The sequence below is a fragment of the Pelodiscus sinensis genome, chromosome 12 (genome assembly GCF_049634645.1).
Source record: "Pelodiscus sinensis isolate JC-2024 chromosome 12, ASM4963464v1, whole genome shotgun sequence".
NCBI lineage: Eukaryota > Metazoa > Chordata > Testudines > Trionychidae > Pelodiscus > Pelodiscus sinensis.
Genome location: NC_134722.1, coordinates 7,933,492 through 7,958,520, shown reverse-complemented (window position 1 = coordinate 7,958,520; position 25,029 = coordinate 7,933,492). Strand labels below are relative to the sequence as shown.

Here is a 25,029-nt window from a genome sequence, read left to right as displayed (position 1 = left end):
TGCTTGGAGGTGGACCATTTGACTCCAGCTTGTTCTATCAAATATCTGGTGCACTTAAATATAAATATATTATTTAAGTAGATATTGGGATAGAGAGTACGCTTATTAAGTTTGCAGATGATACCAAACTGGGTGGGGTTGCAACTTCTTTGGAGGATAGGGACATAATTCAAAATGACCTTAGCAAGTTAGAGAAATGGTCAGAGGTAAACAGGATGAAGTTTAATAAAGAGAAATGCAAAGTGCTCCACTTAGGAAGGATCAATCAGTTCCATACATACAAGATGGGAAGCGACTGCCTAAGAAGGAGCATGGCGGAAAGGGATCTAGGGGTCATAGTGGACCACAAGTTGAATATGAGTCAACAGTGTGATGCTGTTGCAAAAAAAGCAAATATGGTTCTAGGTTGTATCAATAGGTGTGTTGTAAGCAAAACTCGTGAAGTCATTCTGCCGCTCTACTCTGCACTAGTTAGGCCTCAGCTGGAGTACTGTGTCCAGTTCTGGGCGCCACATTTCAAGAAAGATGTGGAGAAATTGGAAAGGGTACAGAGAAGAGCGACAAGAATGATTAAAGGTCTAGAGAACATGACCTATGAAGCCAGGCTTCATGAACTGGGCTTGTTTAGTTTGGAAAAAAGAAGATTAAGGGGGGACATGATAGCGGTTTTCAAATATCTAAAAGGGTGTCACAAGGAGGAAGGAGAAAATTTGTTCCTCTTGGTTTCTGAGGACAGGACAAGGAGTAATGGGCTTAAAGTGCAGCAGGGGAGGTTTAGATTGGACATTAGGAAAAAATTCCTAACTGTCAGGGTGGTCAAATATTGGAATAAATTGCCAAGGGAGGTGGTGGAATCTCCCTCTCTGGAGATATTTAAGAACAGGTTAGATAGACATCTGTCAGGGATGGTGTAGACGGAGCTTGGTCCTGCCTTGAGGGCGGGGGGCTGGACTCGATGACCTCTCGAGATCCCTTCCAGTCCTATAATTCTATGATTCTATGATTCAACACTGGCTCTCAAGGGAAGAGATAACTGGAGCATTATGATCAGGCCTGCCAACAGGAATTCCACATCCCAGGTCAACACATCAATGGGCCCGATCCTCCTTGTAGGGAGCCATAACCCACCCCCCAACCCTGAGAAATGCCAAGCATCTCCCCTCAATCAGAGACCCCATGGTCAGTTGTTGCCCCATCCCCCACCTGCCTGGAGGTCACCCTCCTTCCCCTCTCTGCCCCCTCCAGCCCAGCTTTGCCCCTCCAGCAGTCGTGTGCCTCTGCCCTCAGCTTCTTTCTCCCATCCATCCATGCCTATGTCCTGGGCATCCTTCCGCTTTTCTGCCTTCCCAGCCCTCGCTCCCTGCAGTCCCCCCAAGCTTGGCTCCCTCCTTCTCTTCCCAGCCTCGCTCTTCCTTCTCTGCTCACCCTGCTCCCTCCTCTTGCCCCTAATACTCCATGGCCCTGATGGGGGTTCAAAGCAACAAGGAGCTCCCGCCCTCCCCGCCCCCTGCTGTGCTGCCACCACCCTCACTCTGCTGATGTGAGCGTGGCTTGAAGCTCCCTCAGCCCCCCACATGCTGCCATTGCCATTCTGTTGATCTGAACAGGGGGCTTAAAGCGGCAGAGAGCTCCGGGCCCCCCTCCTGCCCTGCTGCTCTGCCGATCTGAGCTCCGCGGCTCCCTGCAGCTGCGTTTTGGTTCTGTGTTTGTAGAGTGCCTAGCACTGTGGGGGTCAGGCCTTTGAGCAGGGATCCCAGAGGTTACCATGATAGAAATAATATGAAACAGCAATACCGGGCTAAAATGTCACTCACTTCTTGCCTGTCGTTCTAGCTTCTTGCATGGTGAACTACATGCAAGAAGCTAGATGCAAACATGCAGCCTTTTACTTCCATTTTCTCTCTCAGGATGGCAGGGAGGGGGTTAAAGTTGTCTAAAAAACTGATAGACGCTCAGAAAATGGTAGAGGGATAGCTATAACCCAGTGGTGTCCAGCCAGGGTTTTGCATGTGGCCCATGAGACATTGTGTTTACTGTTGTCCACATGCAGGGTTGCCGGATTCTACTGGTTTCTGTTCACATCGTTTTTTTCCTACCCGTGTTACTAAAGTGCCACGCACACAAAGCAAGGCCACGTGAAGTGAGGTGTAGGCTGAGTGCACACACTATTGGCTGTGAGAGCCGTGTGCTCCCTCTGCATCCAATCAAAGCACCGCTATAGTTCAGTTGGCTCCCTCTACAAATTCTAGGTACGCAAGCGCAGTTAGCAAAACTGCCCTATCCCGAGAGACCATCTTTGTTCCAACAAGCTTGTGGCCCATAGAGATGAAAGAGGGCCACGCAAGGGGCCCATTCACTAGCCTGGACTACTCATTGCTGCTCTTACCCCTTCTGTCAGGAACTGGAAAACGGGCAATACTCCCTGAATGCCTCTGTGTGCCAGCTATTCCTGACTACTAGAACAGTCCGTTGGTACCAGCTGGAGCTTGGTGTATGTTAAATCATCCCTGATGCTGCTCTAACTTAGGCTGGAGTCCAAACAAACTCCAAGGAATCAAGGAAACTGAGGGCTTGTCTTCAGTTACCGGGAGATCAACGCTACAGAGATCAATCTACTGGGGTTTGATTTAGTGGGTCTAGTAAGGACCCACTCAATCAGGAGTGTCCAAACTTTTTTCAAAGAGGGCCAGATTTGATGAAGTAAACATGCGTGAGGGCCGACCATTTTGCCTGACATTCTTTGAACCATTAAAATTAAATGCAAATTAACTATTTTATGCACAGTTTATTGCAAACGGCATACTTTTCATTTCGTCACATGGATGACAAATCTAAACAGGTGTTAAATCACTCTGCCTTTCATATCTGAAGGCCAGATGAAAAAAAAATCCAGGAAGCTGAAATATATGTCAGGAACATTGTAAAGTACATTACATATTATTGGTAATAAAGGTTGTCTGTCAACTTTTAAGTTCAAAAAATATGAACAGGAACATAACACCAAGTATATATGTTGTGTCCAAATATATTTATAACTGATTTAGATCAACTGACATTAACTGAGATTTTACAATGTATTCATCTCAATACATATGGATTCGTTGGGGGCCATAAAAGATAGATATTGCCAAATTACCTGTGGGGCCGTATTAAACCGGAACACGGGCCGCAATTGGCCCGCGGGCCGGACTTTGGACATGCCTGCACTAAATCAACCACTGATGATACCCCATCAACCCTCCTACTCCACTGGGTCTTGTGGAGTAAGGGAAGTCGATGGGAGAGTTTCTCCCCTTGACCTCCAGCAGTGGGGATGCCACAGAAATTCAGCCTAAGGTATGTTGACTCCAGCAATGCTATTCACATTGCTGGAGTTGAGTATCTAGGTTGACTTTCTCCCCTGGTATAGACCTGGCCTGAGAAATGACGTAAAACCATCTTTGCCCCATCCTTAAGCCTCTGGCCCTGTACAGAGCATAGTTTAACCAAAACTGACAATTAGGACAAACTTTTTGATTGATTCCACTTTTAGGTTGACTGGGTTCTTTGCCCACCCACAGACTGAACACATGAAATCTTAGGCTGTTTGTTTGGCAGCTGAAGGAAAATATGTTCTTTATCAGATATCTTAAGGGCGAATAACATATGCCAATACTTCAATAGAGCCAGGACTTTACCCACTGAGATCAAATCTCTTACCAGACTTTTGACTCTGACTTACCTGGACAAAATGGCATGCTAAAATTTGGCATAGGAATTGTTTTTGATAGGAAGCTGCAGGAATGCTAAAAGGTTTTAGAGAAGGGTGTAATGTTTGAAAAAAAGATTTCTGCAATAAAAACTAACTTAAATATTAGCATTTGGAGGCTGGAGTGGTTACAAACTTTTGCATGTTTCATGGCCTGGAAATATTAAATTAAGTTGATCAATACCATTGCTTGCTTTTTAATTGCATTGTGAAAAATACATTTTACAACAACACCTGTAAAACTTTGCCTCACTCATTTAATATTGACAGTAGCTTGGTGATATCTCTGAGTTCCACACTGTCAAATTCTCTAAAGTTAAACTGATGCTTACATGGCTAATTTTATTATTTTTCTTGGCAAACCAGTAGGAAATATTTTAATGCACTTATAGCAGTTTCTTGACTGACTACACACATCCTGAGTGAAAAAAAGTGCACAACTGTGTGCACAAAAATTAGACTTCAATTCTACACACTGAATAATTCTAGGTGATGTTACATTTTATGAAAGCCTGAAGAAATCTTGTGCTTGCTTGATAGTTATGAAGAGACTGGAAGAAACATTTGTGCTTTGCCCTCTGGTCATTCACTGTATCATCATAACACCCAGAATTGTGTCTGAGTGTGATTTGGCATGTTGTTCATGACTATATTTTAGCAAGCTTCCCTGTAATAACAACCAGGCTTTCCAGGATGTGGCAATATCAATCACTGTCTTTTTATGGTACATTCAAAAGATGTCAGATACTTATTACTCAGACTCAGAACGTGCCTTGGAAGTTGCATAATGTGGCAGTATCCTCACTACAGAATATGATCCCGACTGCCCCGGCACAAAGTGACCGTCTGTGAAATATGTTCAGGAGCAATCCAGGGAACTTTGTGTTTCTAAAATGTTTTCTCCCTGACAAAATGCACCAAGAACTTGGAATATTGAACCTGGGGTACAATAGAGCTGCCTGGGAACTGGCTTTTCAATACTGCAAGGCTGTGACTAAACTGGCCAGTTTTTCCGGAAAATCAGCCGCTTTTCCAGAAAAACTTGCCAGTTGTCTACACTGGCCGCTTGAATTTCCTCAAAAGCACTGACTTCCTACTGTAACAAATCAGTGCTTCTTGCGGAAATACTATTCTGCTCCCATTCAGGCAAAAGTCACTTTTGCGCAAAAGGTGCCAGTGTAGACAGCTCAGATTTGTTTTCCGCAAAAAAGCCCCGATCGCGAAAATGGTGATTAGGGCTTTTTTGAGGAAAAGCACGTCTAGATTGTCACGGACGCTTTTCCACAAAAAGTGCTTTTGCGGAAAAGCGTCCGTGCCAATTTAGACGCTCTGTTCCGAAAATGCTTTTAAAGAAAACTTTTCCGTTAAAAGCATTTCCGGAAAATCATGCCAATCTAGACGCAGCCCAAATGTTTTTGAGAATTTAGATATTTTTCCCTGTCTAAAATCAGGCAGAAAAGTAAAAAAATGTTGGTTTGGGTCAATTGAAATGTTTCATTTCCCTGCTTTCAAAATGTTTGTTTGTTTGTAAAATGTAATAAGTGCTTGATTTTAATTTTCTTTACATTTGTTATGGCCTAATTCGGTTACATTTTTAAGTGAAAAGTCCTTTCAAACCTCAAAAATTGGAATTTGACATTTCAAAAATGTCAACATGAAATATTCTGAAGCTTTCAAAACTAAATTTCTTGACATTTTTGCAAAGTGGGAACTTCATTGAATCCAGTCCTGTTTCCCAAGCAGATTTTGTTTTGACAAATTCACATGTTGGGATCTGGGAAACCAGGATGTTGTTATCCAAACTGGCTTTGGCTAGGACCTTACACTATCTGTTTTTTGTGGAAAGTGTCATTGGATTTCTGATGCCCATCTGATCATGACCTTGGGTTTACATCTCATCTGAAAAACACCCAAAACGAATTGTAAATGCAAATCAAAAGTACTTGGTTTAAGGAATTAGTAAATAGTAAACATCTAATTAACTTCAAACAGAGCAAAGTTAGGCCAAAGTTGGGCACTTCTGAAAATCCTACCGTAGATTCTCTGATAACACTATTTTAAAAATCTGTATAGTATTAAATACATTTTAATAACACACTTTAAGGACTATAAAGGAAGCAACAGCTGAAATTGTGGGACAAAGGCACCAGACTATAACCATTTCTCCTTACCACTAACTGTCCTTTCATTGTTGCCTAAATTTTCACTTACGTAAAGGGCATTTCCTCCTGAAGACAAGAGTCTACTTCTCATGTTAATTTTGATTCCTGTGCATTGGGGGCTGTGAACGTGTTACTGAGCAGTTTGGGAGATTTACAAGTTTCATGTTGTTCGAGGAACTAGTGTGGGAGGATAGACTGTGACTAGACTTTCTCAGGTGGCTGGTTGTACTGCAGCCTGAAAACGTCTACTCAGATTCTGCTAGTTCCTACCAATGAGCAGAGAGAAGACTGGGGAATGCTTAAAGGTTCAGGACACTAGCAGCATGTGGAGAATTGCTCTTAGGTTGTTGACAGGAGGTATTCTTAGATCACTGGTGGGTTTGGCCCTGGAGCATGGGATGTGATTAGGTGTTGAGAGCAAATGAATACACCCGATTGTATTTTTCACATTCATTTTCATTCCTGATTCAATAGCTTGGGGTAGGCAAAGTTTTGATTCCTGCTTTCTTTCACAACGTAGCCATGTCATTTTTCTCCCATTGTATACTTGGCCTTACGCAGAAGAAGTGTGTCTAATTGCTTAGGAACGAGGACCCCGGGGGCTGTTTCTAGCTCTGGCACTGACTTGATGTGCAGCCTCACATCAATTATATAGACTGGGATTTTCAAAGGAGCCTGAGGACATGTCTACATGATGGGCATTACAGCAACACTATAGAAGAGACGCTTCCTGCCTGGATAGATGGGGGGATTTCTGTCACTATAGGACCTCCACCTCATCAAGTGACAGTAGCCAAACCAATGGAAGAATTGTTCCATTGATCTATCCATGTCTGTGTAACCCACACACCTTCTGGGCGTGGTTCATTGTCCCATGGAGTGGCACCGAGACCACTTCCAGAGAGAAAGAATGAGTCTGCTCTACAGCCTTAGCTGAGAGCCAGCTGGCTTTTAACTCAAGTGGTAGACACACATTCACGAAGCCTAAGAGTTCCCAGGTTCAATTGTGATGGAGCTAGGTCAATTTAAATTCTACTGGTGAGCACAGCTAAGAAAGTAAGTGCCCATATCTTGCCGAGTACCAACTTTGAAAATCCCAACTTTAAAAACGTTGTGGGACTCAGTTTGCCAATCAGTGAATAGAGTTTATAGTTGAGCCCCAATGCCTCTTTGAGGTAAAGTATTCATGTTTGTAAATGTCCTTGGTTTTGTCTGATAAAGGGCAGATGCAGAAGTAGAAAGGATTACAATATTGTTCACTTCCATTTTCTTTCACTAGACAGGTACCCAGGGCTTTTTTGATGAATGGTTCAAAGCATTCATAACATGGATCTTCACTGTCATTTTCACAGCTTTTTTGCCTTCTTTTTGAAGCTGCGGGCTCAGATTCTATGGCCATAATTTGGCTTCCACAAGTTCTTGCAGACACCGATGAATGCATTTTTAATGCCAACAGGAGGAACCGAGCCTGGGACCTCAGTGCATGAGCCTCTACCACTTGAGCTAAAAGCTCTCAGCTCAAGCTGTAGCGCAAACTCATTCTCTCTCTGTAAGTGATCGAAGTGTCACTACATAGGACAGTGCACCACACTCAGCAGGTGTGTGGGTTACACACACGTCTTTTCTAGCACGTTGTACTCACAATGCAGGCAGTTACATGGACATGTGCTGTCATGTGCCCGTGCAGTTTTATGGCAGGGGAAAAAAATCAGACCTACAACGGAGTTTGGGTTCAGGCCTTTTTAAAAAAAATCAGACTCCGGGCAACAGAAAGGGTCAATTTGTCTTTGAGGCGCAGAAGATTGTGAAAGCTCTGCTCACCAGATGTCACCAGATCGCCTTGCCAGATAAATTATTGTGTAACACATACGTTGCCAGTCATTTCTTTTTCTCCACGTGTATACACTCTCTTTCTCTGTGCCTCCAATTGGCTTATTGAAATCATTCCAAAACTGGCAAAGCTAAACGAGGACATTGACTGTTGTGGAACAAATAACTTAGAAGAGAGCTTCTTAAAAAGGAGTTTTTGCGTAAACGACTAGAAAAATATATGAGCTTGCTGCTGCTGAGGTTGAATCAACGTTGACACTTTTATTGATTGGATTTCAGGTTGGAGCAGGCGTGACTCATGTGTTTTGTTCCCAGCTCGAGCCTGTGTGGCAATGGAACAGGGACAGCCAGGTTTGGGAAATAAGAGCTGGTTGTTGCATTTCCACTAATTGAATTGCAAACACAGATCTATTTATTCAGTAGCCCAGCTCATGCCATGCATTGCAATCTACTTGGATTCTCATTGGCCAGCATTGTCAAAGTGTTTCTGAGGGAAGAACGGCCCATGCCGGCTCTAACAATTAAGCTCTCCAGCTCTCTCTTCCGGGTCAGGTACAGAACATCTTTATTTTGGTTCGTGCTTTCCATACTCAGGGGAGCTCGAACATGCCAGGGCATGTTAGACATAGTGCTAACGAATCCCTTGTTAGTCTCCTCAGGAACATAGTCTTCAGGAATAATTAGTAATTCCCTCCCTCCTTGTTACTGAAAAGTTCTGGGCCTACCTTTCCTTTCATCACTTGGCCACTGCTGCCATTACGATGGTGGATTTTCTTTCTGCTGTGCCTGTAGCGGTGATTTCCATGCTAGGTAATAGTGTGCACCCGTAGGCTGTGCCTAGACTGGCCAATTTCAAAATAACTCATTTTTCTGAATTGCCCTTTAACCCTCCTGGAATGAGGGTTACCGGGATATTAGAATAAGCCACCCATTACTGCAAAATCTATTTTGAAACAACAGGTTGCTTCAATAGAAGCACAATAGCTACTTCAGGATACTTCTAGTATCCCAAAGTAGCTCCGCAGTGTAGACATACCCCCAATGCATCCAATTTCAGGTTTGGCCCATACTTGAAACGTGGCTTGAGCAACTATTCAAGGACCAAGTAAATTTGTGGTCTTAGAGTGCCTTAAGGCAAGGCTAACAGTTAACAAAATTCTCCTAGAGACAGTAGACCACAGATGATTGTGGGATACTGGATCGGATTTGACCCTTATAATAAGTTTGTCCATTCCAATGCAAATTCCAAGCATGATGGTTGGGTTGCTTGGGCCATCCATTTTTGGGGAGTATCAACCTTTCTGATATCACAGACTATGCAGCATTTCAGATTGACCTGTTCTCTATTTCTGCAAGCATAATAAATCTTGCAATACAGTTAATCACATAGCAATAGTTTGATTTCATAGTATGTAAAATATTAACTACTTTAGCTGTGTAATGCTACGGCTGCTTAGGTACTTTTAGTGATAACACCAAAATTACCTTGAGAAAGTCATTCAGTACCATCCACTTACAATACAAGAGACACCTTATCAGGGCACGAGGGAAGTACTGAAATATGTGCCATAAAAGCTATATTAGAAACTTGTGTGAGATAAAGAACAATTCAATTCTTTTAAAGGGATTGGATCATCATGGGATTATTAATGACTTTATTTTGCTTTATGAGACCCTTATAAAATGGAGGGGTGGGGTTTGGTAACACAGCCTATTCCTCGACTTGTGAAACCCGTACTCACGTGAAACGGCCCATTCAACATAACTGACTCACCCAGGCAGCTCTGAGTTCCAGGATCAAGACCCAGGTTTGATTTCTGCACAAAATTCCTTACCTATTGTGTAAAACTCAGCAAGGTTTGAGTCTAGCTGATTTCACGACTGGCTTTCCAAGGCTGTGGATGGCAAATTTCCCCCCATGCACGCTGCAATTAGTCATGACCTTTCCTGCTACACCTGTGAAAGGGAAATAACATGTAGTATATAACCTAAGTGTAGGGCTCTAACAGCTACAATAAAATTAGAACTATAGTACCAGCTTCCCTGGGTGGTAAACTAAGGGAACAATCCTGCAAACACTGCCATTCAAGCCATTCTATTGAAAGATCAAGCCTTAAACACTGCTCACTCTGCTAACTTGCAGGTAACAAGAGCAGGGTAGATTTTACTGACTACTTAGATTGCAAGCTCTCTGGGGTGGGGGCTATCCTGAGGCTCCGTTTGCACAGCACCTAGCAGAAAGCCAGTCTGCTCCATTGCTAAAGGTCCTAGGTGCCGCCACCAGTCATGCTTTGAAGCATCTGATCTTCTCAGATCTGCCTTCAGATAAGAACAGCCCAGGGCGGTGCAGAAAGGGCTCCAAGCTTCTGTGGTAGAATAGAGTTGCTTTTTAAGGGGCAAAGATGGCCCAGCAGTTGGGCATTGGCATAGGATGTGGGAGACTTGGGATCATTCCTCGGCTCTCCCATGGGTGTCCTGTGTGAGCATGGGACATGCAACTCTCTCATCTGTAAGATGGGGATAATAATGTCTCCTGCCTTTCCCATGCAGCTGTGAGGATAAAGATGGCAAAGAGCGCTGATAAAAAGCTCTATAGATTGACCTTTTGTAAACCAGGACTCTCTGGTCCAGCAACATCCGTGGTCCAGAAGGGGCATGGAGCAACATCTGTGGTCCAGAAGGACCATGGATGTTCCAGGACCAGAGAGTCCTAGTGGAGGCTGGAATCTGGATCCTCTGCAGCTGGGCTGCCTGGCAGGACTGTAGACTAGCGCACAGCAGCAGGGCTGCTTGGTGGGGCCAGGAGCCCAGTGCGCTGGTAGCTGGGCTGCCCAGCTAAGCAGGGCGGGGGAGGGGAGAGGGGAAACTGGCAGTGGGGGGAGCCATCTGGGAAGCCGGTGGCTGGTCCAGGACTGCAGGGGATGGTAGCAGTAAGGCCAGAAATCACCTCCCTTGGTCCAGCAAAATCCCACATCCGGGACTGGTCCGGTCCTGAGGGTGCCAGACCAGGGAGGTCCAATCTGTATCAAAGAAACTGGCATTACTACTTTTTAAAGGTCAGGTGCTGTCCATGTTACTGTGGGGCCCAGGTCTGAGAAGGGAGGTGTACGCATCGTACCTCAGCATTACACAATAGTCCTGGTGCCTCTTATGTGCAAATCATGCAGAGCATTATATTGCCTCCTCCCCTCTGATGAGGAGTACCCCACACCTCAGACACGGTAGTGTCACCCATTGGATTCCATAGCGAGCTGCATGGTGCCAAACCCAAATTCTCTAGAGCCAAATACTGTCTATCTGAAGAGAGGAGAGAACAGTAGATTTGTATCTTGCCACTGGTTGGGCCTTTTCACCTTGTTAGCTCTTAATACAGCTGGGTCAGGAGGGTAGGCCAGTGGTTCTATCTACAGCCTTCCCTAGTATCCAGTCTTCTCTTGGCCATGACAAATGATGCAGGACATGGCTTAAATTCTCCCCAGGTATCTCCTGAACCCGTGGGATTTTAGCCCTGCTAGGTGCACCAGGGCTCATAGCCTTAGTTCCATGGGACATGTCAAGGTGCCTGTGTGTTTGAAAATATTTACCAGGGCTCGGGCTGGTTCCAGCTGAATTTAAGGCCTGTGTCTAAGCCTTCGAGACGTACCCAAGCTTTTACTTGTCAGTCAGAAGATGGTGAGAGCTGGAACCTCCGTTCTCATGACACAGCAGGAAAATGACAGTTAACGGCAGTCAGTTCTGCTCTCTTCCACATCCAGAAGGGTTTGGAAGCAGCTACTGTTTCTTTTCATAGTCTGATATTTTCCTTACCGTGAATTTACGGTCAGTGAAATGTGCTCTGGAGACTGAAGGCTTCTCTACAGCCCTGGCACATCACGGGCAGCCGGATACTTTAGGCCTGAAATGGACCTTGCCACCTCCAAGGATGCCGAGTCTCTAGGGTTATTCAGCTTTTGGTCACTTCATTGAGTTCCCTGGTAAGGGCTCCAATTTTTCATCTGCCTAAAAGGAAGAAACCCTTCCCCCGACATTCATTTCTCTCAGGATGCTCAACAGTCATCGGAGGGTAATAATGTTTGGTTGCTATGGCCCAGACCATCAAAGGGGCCAATGGGAGGTAGGCCCCTAAATATATTTGAAAGGCGTTGTAGTTCAGTCCTACCCTCCCAACCGGATAGCATTTTAGTTACAGTTAACTGTTCCGACACCATCTGGTGCTTCAAGGCCACGAGGGGTTTTGAAGCAAAATCATTGGAAACATTAAAAAAAATAAAAAACAAACAAAAAAAGCAAAGAAAATAAATAGAAGAGTACAAGTCTCCCCCCAGTCTGAAGAAACATCTTCCTATCTTCTGCCTTTTTATTCATGTGCTTATCCTTAGAATACTGGTCTCTGTCATGGTGATGGTTAAATGGATGATTAGGAGGCCATGTCTGCATACAATATTATTACAGGCAGTCCCCGGGTTACATGGATCCGACTTACATCGGATCCCTACTTACAAACGGGGTGAGGCAACCCCGCACTAGCTGCTTCCCCCCAGCAGACCAGGGAGACGCAAAGCTAGCGCCCCCCCCCCCCAGCAGACCAGAGAGACACGGAGTGGCTTTTCTCAGCAGACACCTCAGCTTGAGAATAAAGGACTGAGGGAAGTGAGGTGTGGAAGAATATAACTGAGCTCTGGAGAAATGTTTGGCTAGAGTTTCCCCTACAATATGTACGAGTTCCGACTTACATACAAATTCAACTTAAGAACAAACCTACAGTCCTTATCTTGTACGTAATCCGGGGACTGCCTGTACAGGTTAAATCTCTAATCTGTGGTTCGGCAATACCTGCAGTCCAACATGATTTTAGCTAGCATGTCCATTTATCATGTGTATGGCCAAGTTTCCCCACAGTCCCATAAAGTTTGTTTACAGCCACCAGCCCTGGCTCTCAGTGTTCTGTGCTGTTATTTAGCTCTAATTTATCCCTATATGTCTTCTAAGAGCCCAGTAAGCAGTGGGAGTGTTGGCAATGCTGCTAGACAGTATTGACCTCCCATGGTTCGGCAAATTCTTGGCTCAGCATCAGTTAGGTCCCGAGAGCGTTGGACGAGAGAGGTTCAACCTGTATTTAATATGTGCATTGCACTAGCCTCTGGGAGTTCTAAGACGATCCGTATTGTGCTAGCCATAGTAAATACATATGATAAAAAGAGCCTGTCCCAAAATATTTACATGTAGCTATATACGATTTCAACTTGACACATCCGAGGGTGTTAGCGTATTATAATAAGAACTGCAGCAGAACCCTTGCTACCTAGAGTCAAATCCAGTCTGCCCATCTGAGTCACCCCTGTATGTAACCAAAAGGAATTTTGATTTTAAACATGTACGTAGGCGGAGGTAGAGATATACTGTACTATTGTTGCATGCTAAATCCTGCTGCTCGTTGGGCTTTAATAAGCCATGGATTGATGGTCTGAACTGGACTTAGCAGTGTCCTGACAGTTCATACCTTTTAGCAGAGGCGGTGATCTGGATCCTTTCTTGAATATGATTATTGTGCCGATCAATTGATGTTGCATCAGATCCACAGTGTGTGAACAGAGTTCAGCAGGATAAGCTGATGCCAGAATTAAAGGTGGCTGTAATTCTCAGCAAAGCCACTTGTTGCTCTGTTATCACTTTACCTGCTTTCTGTGCTCACAGCAGACCTTTGTCATAGTTTGTTTGCAAAGAAGGGGGAGATTTTTTTTTTTTTTTAACTTGCTGGGCTTTTATTCACTAGTCAAACTCCATACAGTTGGAGCACTGTATTTTGCAGAGTATCCTGCAAAGAAATTGCGCCCAGAGGTGCTTGACAAAGCTACAGGGTCAAGAGTTGCTAAATCTAGTTGAGCAGTGGGAAAAAGAATGCATTTGCAAATCATTTATTTCAACGATGCTTCCCCTGGTTGGGCAAACGATCTCAAATTATCCTTTGGAATTAACTTTGAAAACAAGAATAGCAATTTTCAGACTGGATCTAGGGCTGACCGAAAGAATTTTATTACATGAAAGATGCTGGGGTTCTAGAATTTGGTTTCCTTCCTCACTGGAACAAAACAGAGCCCTTTTGAGATTTTTCTTGAAAAAACCATAATACCCCCACAATTGCCAAGTCACATGGCAAAGGGGAGCCCTAAATCCAACTTTCTCATCTGCAAGGACTTGAACTGGGGTCTTCTATATCCCCCATACGAATCCTAACCATTGGGCGACAGCATCAAGGTCACTTAAGCTTTCCCATTGGAGCGATTTCTCTTTGTATAAATAATTACATATCCACTAGGCCAGAGCAAAGGACACGGACTCTAGGCCAGTGGTGAGTTAGAGCACTCACCTGGGATGACAAAATGACAACCCCGCATGCACACACTTGGCTTTCTCTGTGCGCAGAGCATGGCTATTGGATCCACAGACAAGATTCATCTGTGGTGTTTGGCTGCTGTCACTGTAGTCAAGTGCTCTCCTCAGAGAATTTGATGCTTGGTTACTGCTAAACAGTGGGGACTCAAAGCTGCAAGACCTTGCTAGTGGGGAATCGAACCTGGGACCCCTGGAGCTTCGTGCAAGAGACTCTACTGCAGGAGCTAAAAGTCAGCTGACTCTCAGCTAAGGCTGTAGAGAAGACTCATTTTCTCTGTGCCACCAGATGAGACAATACACCACACCCAGAAGGTGCGTGGGCTACACTAGCAGACAGGGGCAGCCTGTGCGTATAGGCCAACTCGGCCGTCCTTTAGGGTGCCGCGTTAAAGGGGGTGCCCGATGATGACGTCACGCCATTGAGGGCTGTGGAGGCAGGGGCGCCGCTCGCGCATTCCACCTGGGGCACTCCTGCTAGCAGACAACTCTATGAACCAGAGAATCCCATGCCAGGACGTGGGATTTTCTTTCTGCTTTCGATTGTAAAGCCGGGTATCATTCCTTTCATTTTCTTTTGCAGCAGACTGAGCAGTAGAGCCCGAACTGAACGGTCAGTGCAATTTTAGCCAGCAGCGGAAAGCAGGCTTGTTTGAATATCCAGAAAGAGGGTGAGAGAGTTTCTCAGTTGAGAAACTCTCTCAAGGGTCTGAACAAATTCCTGGAGCATCTGAGGATGTGGGACCTGGGAATTCTTTTCCCTAGTGGGCAGGAGGAAGAATGTTTCCAAAGGGGAGTTCTGGTGGTGTTATTAATGGGACACTTTGAAATGGTTTTGCAACAATCACGTGTGTCCTTCAAACAACATTTTGAAGCTCGTCTTTATGGATTTCCTTAGCGGGGCGCCAGCATCCTTTTTGGGGTAGGTTGTCCACTGAGTAGGAGGGATCTCTTCTAATGACTGATTAGCATCAGGAACAAGTCTGCTATCGAGGGTTACTTTAGCGGAGTGATTGTTGCTTTTCCGCAGACCCAGCCCCCATCACTGGGAAATCCCAGAGACTCAGCACCAGTACCAGGAAATGCAGTACAGTTGCTGCTGTGCTCTCCTGATACAGATGCACAGTTTCTGGCTTTTCCAGTTCACATGTGCAATGAGCAGGCCCGCCGATGGGGGGAGGAGCAAAGGGGGCAGATGCCTCGGGGCCCAGTCGTTCAAAGGGGTTCCTGGCCATCACTGCTGTTGCTACTGGGCCCTTTAAATTGCTGCTGGAGCACTGTGCCATGTGCTTGCACATGGTGGGGAGGGAGGGACCATACTCCAGGTGGTACAGATGGAGGGTTGGCAGGCTGACTGCCTCCAGCATCTCACCTTCTGGGAGCATGAAGCCGCACTCCCCCAGCATACACACACACAGACACCTTGCTGCTGCTGTTGCCTCTGCAACTAGAGGTACATGGCCAAGGTCAAGGGCGCTATTTCGAGAGAGTGAGGAGCAGCAGTCGGGCACTCCAGCATGTGGGGAGTTTTTTATCCCATTCCCCGGATTAACAGGGAGTGAGGGCAAAAGTCCTTGTATTCCGTGCATGCCTCTCACACCTGACATGCACAGAATCCAAGTACCCCCCCCCCACATACACACCCTCCTGAAATGGTACCCTGGGCCTCCTACTCTTTAAGGACCACCACAGATCTCCCTGCTTTTTGCTTCAAGTGCAAGGCACCTGTTTTTGTCCCTTGCCTTCTCTACCAAAACACACAATACCATGTATTACAACAACAACGAAACAGCTACCAAAACAAGACACTCCACTTCACGCACGTTGCAGAAAGGTAGTCACATGTCTTAATGCGTGGCAGGAAGGAGCCCAGATGTTTTAGGGAAAGAGTGTAGATGACACTGTGCGTAGAACAGAACAGAACCAAGAGTAACACCACACAACATTTCTCTCATTGGTGTGTGGGGGGCAATAGGGTGATGCCACAGAGACACGTGACCACATCACGCAACCCCCAAACAGCTTCCTATTCAATTCAGGGTCCCATTCACAATTCTCTTCTCAGAGGGTCAAACTTTCTATGATGTTGCTGCATCACATCGGATGGATGTAAATCCTGACCCTACAGACCACTGAAGTCAATGAAAAAATTCCCATTGACTTTCCAGGGATTGGATGAGTCTTTCTCTCTCTCTGCACCCTTGCCAGCTTGCTCTTGCTCTGCTCTGCTAACCCACCATAGTCTCATCACTCTTACATCAAAAGCACCTTCTTCTACAGCTGTTGGCATCTGCTTGCCTGCATTTCTCCATGTCGCTGACTCTCAGCCTCACCTTTTCTCCTTGGCTCTGATTTCCTGCCTGCTTCCGCTCCAGTTCGAGAGACACAAGGTGAGTTAGGTCATATCCTCTCTCGGACCAGCTTCTGCTGGTGAAAGAGACAAACAGCTGACTTTGTGAAACACTTTGGGGATAGTTTGGAGACAATATGGAGCCCCAGTTTACAAGAGTCTATTCCTGGTTCTTGAGATATAAGAGGTGACACAATTTCCCCTATTTTCCCTCCCATCCTCAACTATTTTCTAGCATCGATTTGGAGTGAGAGCTCTTCAAGGCAGGGATTGTCTCTTACTCGGTGTCTATAGGTCACCTAGCTCAATGGGAATCCAACCTCAGGGCTGCTAGGTTCTACCATAGCACAAATACTACAAACCACTGGAACTACTCCACATGATCACAAGGGTCTCTGCCTATGTGGATTTAGTTGCTGAATTAGGCCCTGAAATGGAAGGACCCGTTGTGTTGGTCATGTCCTGCAGGTAGGATACACTGGAGCAGTCAGAGAAGCCCTTGTGACCAGTAATCTTCCCCCTCTATGCTATGTAATAAGAAAATTGCTACATCAAAATAACTATTTCAAATGTTGCAGGCAATGTTATGACAGCCATGTTGATCCCAGGATATTAGACACACAAGGCAAGGGAGGTAATATTTATGGGTGGGAAAGTGGTCCAATAAAATTTGCTTACCCACCTTCTTTCTCTACTTCATTAATACAAGCCTTTGAAAGGGTCAACAATTATATTCATAAAATGACTACCAAGTTGCAGCCTTCCCTGTGAGAGCAAATAACGGGGAGCAGCAATGGCAGGAAAGGCGTCTCCAACTCATCATGTGGCCTTTCTTCTCTCTCTCAAGCTGTGCAGAACGAACGGGACAGGATTAGCATTCGCAGGAGCAGCTATGAGGACAATGGCTCCCTGTCCATCACGGTACTGACCCAGGCAGAGGCAATGGCACAGCAGGTATGAAACACGTCGACAACCCTCATTAGCAGGTTGGATGACTGCTTCGGGGTGTGAATGCGTCCAACTAAGCAGGGAAGGGTCTACTCCGTCCTTAGATGGCACTTGGATAGAACAACGCATTGCAACAGGAAGCAATAGGAATGATTTGCTCATGTTCTATTGGGGTCCAAGATGGAGTAGTGCCCAAGCTTACTTTTACAGGGTATCATGCTAACGTAGAAGCTATCTTTCAAATGAGACACAAAACTGAATTCCTGGTAACCTGAAGTCTTTATAAAGATCCCATAGCACCTCTTGCAAGAATTGGGCAAGTAGGGCCAGATCCACAAATGCTCCTAACGTCCATTGAAATTGGGAAGCCCCTAAATTGCTTTGAGAATTGCAATATTCATGTTCTGGCTACAGTTCGGTCTGAGCAATTAAATTCTACCCACCGGTGGGCCAGTTGGATGTGGTAGCCTGCTTCGCTTCTTATTCCCAATTGCTGCATGGCCATGTTGTCCACTTCATTTGCTTTGTTGCACCCAAGAGGTGGCTGCATTTTGATGGTGCATGAAGAAATTCCTGTAGGCACAGTATATTACTTGGAAAAAATGCAGGGCTCCCTCATCATAAATGCAAGATCTACAAATGTAAGAACGTTATTAGGGTCACCATTGTTGAGGAGCAAAGAGGTAATCAACTGGGATTTCAACCAAATGCTCCTATTATCATCCATTCCTCTTCCCTTACCCGGCACTCCAAAGTGCAGTTGGATTTAAAAACCAAAAAGACTTAGGGAATCCTTTTAATTTCCAATGTAAATGGTCCTTGACATCTGGATGTATGGTATGGGTTTTCTTTAGATACAAAAATGTTTTCTCTCCTTCAATAATGGCTGCATTTGTAACATACACCAGAGAGCATTGCCTTTCAGGGCTTGCGTGCCTGGAACTTTAGGGTATGGGAACGAAATGAGGTCACATGCTCATCCAAGGGCACCATGGAACATTTAGTGGGCAGTGGTGCAACACTCAAGAGACATTACAGGGTAGCAAGCTATCGAAACGGTCAACAGATTCATACCCTGGCTTGCAGATTCACACCTGAACCATGGGGCTTTGGAAAGATGTAGGGAGATTGGTGCATGGGCGGGGGAGAGGACGGTGTTATTTCATAACAAGCTGCTGCTTGGGAGACCGGGTGAGCAGCTTCTTTGGTTCTGCCATTTTAAATAACTGGCAGGCTGCTCCCGTCCTGCACTTTTTTGATCAACAGAAAGAAAAACCGTTTGTAAAGTCAGATGAGTCGGTTGAAAACTCACAGGGACAATGAACTGTCCAAGTTACCATGCCTTTGTTGTGACATGGCACCACCTGGTGGAGACTGCACGCATGGCTTTAAAGAAACCCCATGTTAACAATAAACCCATAGTGATATCTAAGCAATGTATTTTGCCATTGACATCTGCATTTCCACATCAAAAGCTATGTATCAGGCCACTTAATTAGCCTCATTAATACAGGTCCTACAATTGACAGGAACTTCTGCTGTTTATTGATAGATGGATAGATCTTGATTTCTGTTATTTCCACTCCAATTAATCTGAGGAAGTGGGTTTTGCCCATGAAAGCTCATTATTCTATATATTGTGGTTTGTTTCTAAGGTGACAGAGGAGCACTCATCAATGGGTAGCAGTTTTAAAACTAATAAAAAGAAGTTCTTCACACAGCGTGTAGTCAACCTGTGGAACTCCTTGCCAGAGGAGGCTGTGAAGGCTAGGACTATAACAGAGTTTAAAGAGAAGCTAGATAATTTCATGGAGGTTAGGTCCATAAAAAGCTATTAGTTAGGGGATAGAAATGGTGTCCCTGGCCTCTGTTTGTCAGAGGTTGGAGATGGATGGCAGGAGACAAATCACTTGATCTTAGTCTTTGGTCCACCCCCTCTGGGGCACCTGGTGCTGGCCGCTGTCGGTAGACAGGCTACTGGGCTAGATGGACCTTTAGTCTGACCCAGTACGGCCGTTCTTATATGCTACTATATTTGACTGGGCATTTTGTTCAACAAAGCAACACTTGAGCCTGTTTCACACGCACATTTTGCTTTGTTTTTCTTTTAGTACTCGGCTCTAAGTCCAGTGCATAGTGCTGATATTGCGATGAAAAAGGTTGCAACCATCAACGATGTGTGTGAGTCCATGAAACAGCAGCTTTTAGCCCTTGTCGAATGGGCGAAATATATCCCAGCATTCTGTGAGCTTCCACTGGATGACCAGGTGAAACAGGGCTCTGTGTCTCTCTCTCCTTCCAGCCATCGTATTTAAGCACTAGAACGAATTGCCTAGGGAGATCGTGGGATTTCCATCAGTGGAGATTTTTAAGAGTGGGTGAGATAAACACCTAACAGGGATGGTCTAGAAGGTGCTTGGTCCTGCCATGAGGGCAGGGGACTGGACTTGAGGGCCTCTTGATGTCCCGTTTAGTTCTAGGATTCTATGATCGTATAAACACATTGTTCCTGCCCTTTAACATCCAACCAGGTGTTATTCAATAGAATTCATCATTAGAGCAAGAAATTCCTTGAACGAGAGAGAGAATTTTAAAGGGCCAGACTTTTGTCCTTACTAATTAATTTGAAATGACTGCTACCCCCTGAAAACCAAGAAGAATATTGCATACCATCAGCTAAGCCAGCAGAGGGAATGACAGGTCAGAAGAGAGGTTGTATTTTTTTCTACCACCCTTTGCTGGTAGGATACAATAGCCACTGTTTCCAGGGCAATATCACATACACATGTCCTCCTTTGTTCTTGCTTTGCAAAAGGAGTTTTGCTTTAATGTTTGCAAACGTAATGCTTACAACAGCAAAAGAGTAAAAGATCTAGTCAAGTTAGTGTCCGATTTTGCTCTCAATTACCCTAGCAGTAATCTCACCAACTACAGTGGAGCCATTGCAGACTTTTACTGAGAGCAGAATGTTACTCGTCTGACTGTTCCTCTATCTGCTGTTGAAACGTAAAACACTGTTTCTTCCATGTACTTTGCAGGTTGCCTTGCTAAGAGCCCATGCAGGAGAACACCTACTCCTGGGAGTTGCTAAACGGTCACTACCCTTTACAGATTTTCTTCTATTAGGTAAAATAATACAGTTTGTTCTGGCTTTGAAGTTTGCGCAGATTTACATGCTGGATAATGATTGTGTACCTTGCCCACCAGCAATTCCCCTTGCATTCAGCTAGCTAAAGTACATTTCACCTCTTCGGCTTTATGCTGTTACATTGCTGCTACTTTTCTCCTGAGGTGGCTGCACTGCCATGGTGGATACAAAAAAATTAAAAAACATATAAAGTCCTCTCTCCATAGCACCTGTACATCTGTTTGTGGACCAAAGAGCTTAGGAAACTTTCTGATGGTCACACTGTATATATATATGGCTAATCCCTGTCATTGTTCAAAAATGTGTGCCTTATTTTCCATCTGAATTCAGTGTCTAGTCATTGCATCATGATATACCTTTCTCATCTAGACCGAAGAGCCCATTTTTAAGTATTTAGTCCTCCATCTAGGCACTTAAAGACTAATGGTCACATCTTAAATTCAGGGCCTCATCTCTGCATCCCAAGGGAAAATCCATGGGATTAAGGGTGATCAAACCTCCATGAGAGCCAGAACTGGTGGCTGTAAACAAACTTTATGAGACAACTTGGCCACACCCATGATAAGTGGACATATGGCTAACTAAAATCATGCCAGACCACGGAGGTTGCTGGACCAGAGAGTGCTGGAGTACAGAAGTTCAACCTGTCGCATAGACAAAGTGGTACCCATTTCAGCACAGGCTAGCAACCAGACTCCAAGCCCTCTAAGGGCCCTGGACATGTACTTTGCTTGCTAACAGGTGTCACCACATGCAAACTGCTATTGTTACCCGTGCTAGCTAAGTTACAGCCAACACAAGTATGTCTACTCATCACCCTGTCACTGTGCAATGTAGACAACCATCCTCTGAGATACTGATGCCTAGAAAATAAGGTGACAAGTCGGTTAGACACACTCAAAAGAAATTAGGTCAAATTAAGATTAAATAGATATTTCCTTTTCATTGTTTCCTTCTACCATCTAAAAACCCCACAGAATTATTCACTGTAGATGGAAGTAGAAAGTTGGACTCAACGGGTATGTCTAAACTACATAGCGCCATTGACGGAGCCATGTAGATTTGTTTGTTCGGCAAAGGCATAATGGGGAGGTCGATAAAGGGCTTTCAGGTCAGTGCGGGAGTGTCCAGACTAGCGCGCTGAGCCGACAAACAGCTGATCAGCTGTTTGTCGGCTCAGCGCGGCAGCCATTTAAATTCAAATGAAGCCGTGATTATTTAAATCGCTGCTTCATTTCCCTTTGCCGATCAGCCTAATCTACATGGCTCCATCGATGGAGCCATGTAGTTTAGACACACCCAACATGTTGACCAAACATTGGTGAAATCTGTCTACAAAAAATTTATACACCAATTACAACGTTCTTGTGGCCAGGTGCTGAGAGGTATAATAGGATGTTATTCAGCACACCCAGGGTAGACCCTGATTTGCATGAACAATTTCTGCAACCATATGCGCAAGTTGGGTCATGACACACACAAATGCATCTAGTTGCTATCTGCCTGGGTAGATTCTCAATTTGAACATGAAATTGCTCGTGCAAATTGTGCACACCATCATGTGCTGCATGCTGAAAAGATGGCTGGCAGTGTCTGAAGAAATGGGTGATTTGGGAACGTACCATGTCTGAAGAGCTGGTGTAATGTGTGACTTGGGAACGCACCATGTCTGAAGAGCTGGTGTAATGGGTGACTTGGGAACGTACCATGTCTGAAGAGCTGGTATAAATGACTAATAGGGATTTTTTTTCATCTCCTCAGGAAATGATTTCATCATTCCCATGCACTGCCCAGAACTGGAAATTGCTCGGGTAGCTATGCGAATCCTGGATGAGTTGGTAAAACCCTTACGTGACATTCAAGTCGATGACAACGAGTATGCCTGCCTTAAAGCGATCATATTCTTTGACCCAGGTGAGCCTCTGAGATTTACCAAGCCTGTGGCAGATCATGGGATTCCAAGAGAAGAATCCTGATGGAAATAAAAGGGCACCTGAGTGGGTGAAGTGCGGTGTCCGGTCTGGGGAAAAAATGCATTTCTTGAAAATGCCAGGACTGCTGATCCTCCACCATTTTGTGGTGCTCTACTCCGTCATCTCCCTAAGAGGCATAACTGCAAGGCTTGTAAATATTAATGAAAATACAATAGTTTTTATAATTAGGTCAAAGTTTAGGAGTCTTGCAAGCCCTGATATTTCAGCTACTGACAGCACACAGACAGCAGTTATGTTTTTCAGTTGGTTCCCAGCTGTAAAGGGCTGATGCTTAGCCATGCACTGAAGGCCAGGTAAAAGAGGCAGATATCCATTGCCTAGATTTAATTTTGCTGTGAATTAACCAAAGCCACAGAATTGGGATCAAACCAGGGGCCAGGAGGGAGCATTAAATACACAAATGGCTCACTGCCTGCCAGCTTCTTTTGACCTCAGAAAGGATGTCCGTCAATGGGTCTTGCAAACATCTCATGATCCTGGCTGGAGAGCACAAAAGGACGGAATAAAGAGAAGATTTGGGGGGGGGGAAAGAAATGGGAAGAGAAGGCCTGATCTGAAGCCTGTCAAAATGAATAGGAGCCTGGCTTTGGATTAGGCGTCAAGCGAGGAAAATGAAAGCACCTTCCAGGGTCTGAGCGCGCATTACAAATGGCAGGCTCTTAAAAAAAAACCCCACATCACGCACTTTCTGGGCCAGTGTCTTACCACTTGTTAGAGCTGAGCAATTTGACCAAAAGTTGCTGAATGCAGGGCAAGGGCATGAATGAAGTGGATAACAGGGGGCCCCCTAGCATACAAGAGAAGAGGTGTGCAAATCAAAGGCATGGCTTGCCCTCAAATTTTAGAGACTTGCTGCTTTCCTAGTCTACACCGTCCTGAACAGCTGTGCATTTACTATAACGCCCTGCTATGCACTGTCCATCCATTGCTCTTTCTGTCCCCTCCTCCCATGTTTTTACTCACATTACCATCGTATCTGAACCCAAAGGAGTCGTCAGACTTGCTTGGCCCCTGGGCAAGGTGAGGGGGGGATGAAGATACAGGTGAGGGCTAGCAGAAGAATGTGGCCCAGAAAGTGCGTGATGTGGGTTTTTTTTTTTTAAGAGCCTGCCATTTGTAATGCGCGCTCAGACCCTGGAAGGTGCTTTCATTTTCCTCGCTTGACGCCTAATCCAAAGCCAGGCTCCTATTCATTTTGACAGGCTTCAGATCAGGCCTTCCCTCCCAGAAGGGGTGGGGCACCTCAGGTTGAAGGGGCAAGGCTGGGGCAGTCAAATCTTAGCCCTGTGCCACGTACCCCCACCCCAGCCAGCTCTACTGTGTTACTGGCCAGATCCCCAAACCCTTTTTCAATCACCCCAGCTCACTTGCTTTTTTTGCTCCACCTGTTGATGGACCTGCCTGAGCCCTTCACAACAAAACGAGTCCGAGAACCGCTTTTATCCCCATTTTAAAGAAAACTGAACTGAGGCCAATGCCAAATGACACATTCTTCTGCTAGCCCTCACCTGTATCTTCAACTCATTTCTCATCATGGCCCTTAGCCACTTCCTGGGTCTGTGGAGGGCTGCAGCTTCGAAGCAACATCCCTAGTGGGAGAGGACTCCTTAGTCTATACCAGTGGTTCCCAAACTTTTCGGCATCACGCCCCCTTTTTGATTTTTGAAAAACCCTCAGGCCCCCCTCCCTCCTTCCCCAACAGCAAAATTTGTTGAGCAAGCCCGCCCCCCCCCCCCCGGAATCTCTTCACACACCCCCCAGTTTGGGAACTCATTGTCTATACTCTTCATGAATTTCCCAAATAAAGTGCAGGCACTCAGACTTACCTACCTCTCCTTAAACACTCAATGTTGCTTCAATTCTTTGAGACTGCGTGTGAAATTTCCAAACAGCTTAAAACCATCCGGACTAAGAAAAGGGTCGTTAGGAACAGAACAGAAAATCCATTTAAAATAATAGAAATACGCAGCATATCACAGCTAGACCTGTACGCTGCAAAAGCTAAGGCAGAAGCACCATCTTCATGACTGACAGTATACAAAGCCTCTTTCCTGGTCCAGCAGGGCAGTATGTGGTTTGAGGTGCCCTGAGCATCTTCTCCTTGCATGATAGAAATTTTCACAGCTAAACTCCCCAAGGAGAAGAGGATGGTCTCTCATGAAGCACGCACCAAATCCATTCAGAATTATTTCTACTGCTTTGTATAGTCTTCTAATCTCGATTTCCCTTTATGGCTCTGAAAAGGTTTTTAGATGGAGCTCATCACTACGATCCAAGTGCTTTTGAGCATTGCATGAAGCGGTTTGACCACACATCGTTTGTTCCCTCAGTCTTGCCCGAGCAAGAAGCTCGTACAGTGGGGTGTCTTAGGGTAGCGCTTTTAAAAAATATTTATATATGTATATAATTGCTGCTTTGTCCTGATGTGAGCCAAGGCAGGTCAAAGCAATGTGCCTTGC

The 25,029-nt window shown here is 45.1% G+C and overlaps 1 protein-coding gene across 2 annotated transcripts in view; it reads left to right on the top strand.

Moving 5' to 3' along the window:
• The window catches only part of LOC102453378 (hepatocyte nuclear factor 4-beta-like), a 51,796-nt gene that overhangs the window by 18,849 nt on the left and 7,918 nt on the right, over positions 1 to 25,029 (top strand). For both annotated transcript variants that reach the window (XM_006137354.4, XM_075939973.1), the window contains exons 4-7: positions 17,328 to 17,434; positions 19,540 to 19,695; positions 20,467 to 20,554; positions 22,338 to 22,490. In XM_006137354.4, coding sequence (XP_006137416.1) covers positions 17,328 to 17,434; positions 19,540 to 19,695; positions 20,467 to 20,554; positions 22,338 to 22,490 — 504 coding nt within the window. The remainder of the gene's footprint in view (positions 1 to 17,327; positions 17,435 to 19,539; positions 19,696 to 20,466; positions 20,555 to 22,337; positions 22,491 to 25,029) is intronic.